The sequence below is a fragment of the Austrofundulus limnaeus genome, unplaced genomic scaffold, assembly GCF_001266775.1.
Source record: "Austrofundulus limnaeus strain Quisiro unplaced genomic scaffold, Austrofundulus_limnaeus-1.0 Scaffold1, whole genome shotgun sequence".
Taxonomy (NCBI): Eukaryota; Metazoa; Chordata; class Actinopteri; order Cyprinodontiformes; family Rivulidae; genus Austrofundulus; species Austrofundulus limnaeus.
In genome coordinates this window covers 674,407-678,843 of record NW_013952403.1, presented here as the reverse complement: position 1 = coordinate 678,843, position 4,437 = coordinate 674,407, and the positions used below count along the sequence as shown (strand labels likewise).

At 37.3% G+C, this 4,437-nt stretch overlaps 1 protein-coding gene across 2 annotated transcripts in view; it reads left to right on the top strand.

Moving 5' to 3' along the window:
- The window catches only part of glra4a (glycine receptor, alpha 4a), a 48,191-nt gene that overhangs the window by 27,765 nt on the left and 15,989 nt on the right, over window positions 1-4,437 (top strand). For both annotated transcript variants that reach the window (XM_014003862.1, XM_014003853.1), the window contains exons 3-4: window positions 1,190-1,257; window positions 2,892-3,115. In XM_014003862.1, coding sequence (XP_013859316.1) covers window positions 1,190-1,257; window positions 2,892-3,115 — 292 coding nt within the window. The remainder of the gene's footprint in view (window positions 1-1,189; window positions 1,258-2,891; window positions 3,116-4,437) is intronic.

Sequence of the window (4,437 nt, the reverse complement as noted above, 5' to 3'; positions counted from 1 at the left end):
TTTCTCAGGCATACATTTAAATACTATACCATAATAAAGTATCTATGTCACCTTTAGCTGTTATTAAAATGCTGTTTTTATGTTCAAATAGAAAATACACTTATCTTCTCATCACTTCCTCTTCTAAACGCCTTGAAATTGGCCTCTGTCTCTTTAAGAACCACCTACCGCTTCTGTCTCGTGAGGTGGGGGTCGTGCTTGCGGGGGGGAACGGGGGCTGCCATGATGCAGTTTACTTGGCATCTGAAAATACATTTCCTCAAAGGTATTTTTAATCTGAAAAGAGCTTCACTGAGTGAGAACTAATGTTGAGAGCTCAGCAGACAGTTTAAGTTTCACTTTCACTTTCACCTGAGAGCCTGAAGGAGTCATGGGCGTCGTGTGTGGGGAGGGGGAAGTGGGTGGGGGTCTCCACCATGAGGAAGCTTGGCTTAAAGACACATCCCAGGGACGTTTCTGGTCCCCACCGGTTGTTTTGCTCCTCAGCATGGCTTCCTAAAAACGCTGCAGGATTTCTCAAACATGCATGAATGAGTCAAAGTAAGACTTTGGGCATGTAAGAGAGCATAACATTTTAACATGATATAAAACTCAAAAAAGTTGATTTTACATGATATCGCCCCTTTAAAGTACAAAACCAGGGGGTTGGACTTAAGAGATGAAAGAACCAATTGGCGGGCCGCATCCTGGTCACTCACGGCTGCCAGCTGAACAGCCCTGATCTAGAACTTATTTGGCAGTTCTGTCACAAATATTGTGACAAAATAGTTCAGGAAACATTAAAGAAAATAAATAAAACTGAACAATATGACCCAAAGAGAATATAAAGATATCTACGCAGCATCAGGAGAAACTATTTTCAACTTTTCTGCACTTCTAAAGACTCCGAGTGCACAATAAAATGCATTTAACGGTTAAAAACGTGGTATGTGCATGATATGTCCCCTGCAAAGAGACACTTACCAGAGATACTTACCAGACTCCAGATCAGTGTGACACGATTTCCTCCAACATTTACGGCTGCAATCACGGCACAAGGATGAAAAGTAATGAAGAAACAGTTGGCATTTTGCGGAAGCCTCAGGAGATGTGCAGTTTAATAGGTAGTTTGAATGTGGACACCAGCTTGTTGCTATAAATGCAGTCTTAAGGGAACATTGTACATTCAGCCTGTTGTCTCTGCCCTTAGGCCCTCCTGTGAATGTCACCTGCAATATTTTCATCAACAGCTTTGGGTCGATCACAGAAACTACAATGGTAAGAAGACTCTGGATTTGAAATGGGAGAAAATACTATTTTTAATATATTAAATGGCTTAAAACCTTGAACTTTCTTTAAACATTTGTTCTAAACATGATGACGTTTTTATCATTGCTTTCTTTTTATGATCTTATTTTATAATAACAAAAAAATCCTCAATTTTTCCCCCCCTCGTCTCCACCAACTTCTTTGTGAATCCTCCTGGTGCTAAAGCTGCTCTCGCACTTCTGTTTTCTGGAGCGTAACAGTGCAACCTTCAGAGACCAGTGGGTCACTGACACCCTGATAATGAACTGTCCACTCAGCAATTAAAATGAAAAATTGAAAAACCGAGAGAAAAGGATGGGAGAAAAGGAGGGTCTGCATTTATAGTGTTATTGCTGCTGGGTCAGCGCGATACAAAAGTGAACAGTATGCTTGTTTGTCTTTGTGTGAATGCTTGTTTGTCTTTGTGTGTATGCTTGTTTGTCTTTGTGTCTATGGTGTATAATGATGTGATTGTGATGCTGTAATCCTGAGTGTTTTATGTGCTGCAGAACAGGAACCTGCTGTAAAACAGCAATTAGGCTGAGTCCGGCTTGATTTTTAATAATATTTTCCTGTTTAAAAAAACTGTTTAAGGGGAGCTAAGGGAGATCCGGAGGACCGGTTCTATGTCTCTGCAGAGAACAAAAACACTGATTATATTATCGTTTGTGCAGATGAAGCAGATTCTGTTAAGCAAACAAGAAATAATTACAAAAACCTAAATGAACCAAAATGACTTGTAGAATATTAATACATTTTTTTTCTTAAATTACTTGTAGATCTTGTTTAGAGCCAGGATTGTTCAGTTTGACCTGATGTTTCTTTTATGCACAAAGATCATTCATGTGATGAGAAGAGACAGAGTTAAGGCTGAGGATTTTGGATCTGTCACAAAACTGGACTGAGTGGAAAATTGTTCATTTATCTTCTTAAATTAAAGTGTTCTGGAAAAGCTGTTAAACGAGCAACAACTTTATTCTACCAATAATAAATCTGTTTAAATTAAAATAAAGTCAAACAAATCCAACAATTTTAAGAATAAAATGTTTCAGGTTCCTAGTGTTTTTTTTACAAATATATTATTTCTTACAATAAATTTATTTTTTGAATTTTTCACTTATATGTTTATCTTTGTTCATTCCTCTTGTCTTATCTTTAAGATCAGTTTCACTTTGACTTTAATCCTGTATTTTTTAAGCTTTTTTAAAGTCAGTTTTTACTTGGGCATGAAAAAGTTATGTCTTTTTTAAACCCCCTTTTTTTAAAAAAAGCTTGTTTTTACCCTTTTAACCTGTTGAAACCTCTAGTATTTAATATTGTTTATTGAATTGTCTTGCTTGATTTTACAGTTTTATTATTCATAAAGCACTTTTGAACATGATTTTGAACTAAGTTCTCTAAAAAAACATTGTCATTATGTTTCAGTACATTTTTATATGTGTAGTCAACTTACAGGATGTAAAACATGTTTATCTAACAGTGACTCATCTGTTTTTTATGTCTTTAAAATACAATAACCGAAAAAGGACTCCTGAGTTTTCTATCTGAATTAAATCTTTTTCTCATTATATATTTGTTAATAACTATGTTGTGATTTTGCACAGGACTACAGGCTGAACGTATTTCTACGACAAAAATGGAATGACCCTCGCCTGGCGTACAGTGAATACCCAGATGACTCTCTAGATCTGGATCCTTCCATGTTGGACTCTATCTGGAAACCTGATTTATTCTTCGCAAATGAGAAAGGAGCCAATTTCCACGAGGTCACAACTGATAACAAGTTGCTACGGATTTTCCAAGATGGCAGCGTTCTTTACAGCATCAGGTATGTAAAGAAGATAATATTTCTGAACCTAACAGCCTCTGGGTGCTGGGTTAGAAACACAACGATATGATGAACTCAATTAACCTGGAGTGGATGTATTATGTTTAAAGTTCAGTGCAGGTTTGGTGTTCATCCGTTTTATTTATTTTATGTAGAAATGCCTTAAACTTTGAACAAGTGGGAAAAGAAAGTGAATATTAATATGTACCACTGACTGCTCTGAAGATATAAAATTAAATTTTCAACTAGCGACCATGATATGCAGAGGTGTAGCTACAGTAACAAGTGCACACATTTTTTTTGAGGAGTTGTAATTTTACCAAGTATTTTTTTATTGTAACTTTTACTTCTATTTAGTTATATTCAAAACATAAAAAGGATCATTTTACTTCTTTACTTTGAAATTGAACATCTTGTTACGCACTAAAAATTTTAATATGAGCGAAACTCATCATAGAAGGAGTTGTTTATGCACTCTAAAAGACAAAGTGTTGAATTTACTTAACCAAGTTATGTCAAACGGTTCCATTAAACTTTTCAGTAAATGCAAGGAAATGTGTGAATTGTTGCTCTATTTACTCAACTCGGTTTAATCACTAAAGTGGAACCAGTTTGGTTAAGTAAATGTGTCTCTTCAGAGTGTGTGTAAAAGTACTTTTCTTTTTTTATTTTCCCAATTATTGTGAGCAGTTTTATGACTTTCACTGAAATACTTTTCTTATCAGTGAAATTCATTTTTACCAGTCATTTTTCTGTTAAGGGATTTTTACTTTTACTTGATTTTTTTAAGTACTTTATACACGTCTTATGTGTACTGAGATCCGTTCTATTCACATTCTTACCCAAAAGCAAATTTTTAACTAGCATCTCGACACGAAGACTAAATTGTTCCCATTCATTTAGTCAAGTTCTTAAAAGTAAAGATAAGGAAGTTTGACAAACATTAAAAGTTTGTTTTTTAGCACAAGTGAATCTTAAAGAGCTATAAGCTAAAAACCTGACTGATCAGATAAAACTTCATGGAGCATCTGACATGGAGCTAGTGGGGGGGGGGGTAGACCCAGCTTGGGTGTCCTTGTGTTATATGTTCTGATAGTGGCCCGAATGTTGGGGTGGGTGTAGTATGTCTTCTGGGGTGGTATTGGGTTGGTGGCCGTGGGTGGTGGCTGGGGGCCGTGCTGGGCTGGCTGGTTGGCCCCTTTGCTGTGGCGGGCCCCCCCTGGGTGCCCCCCTTGCTCTGTCGGCAGTTGGATGGGTGCTCTTGGCCGGGCCGTCCTTGCTGGGGAGCGGTGGCCTCTCTGGGCGGCGGGCCGGCTATGGGG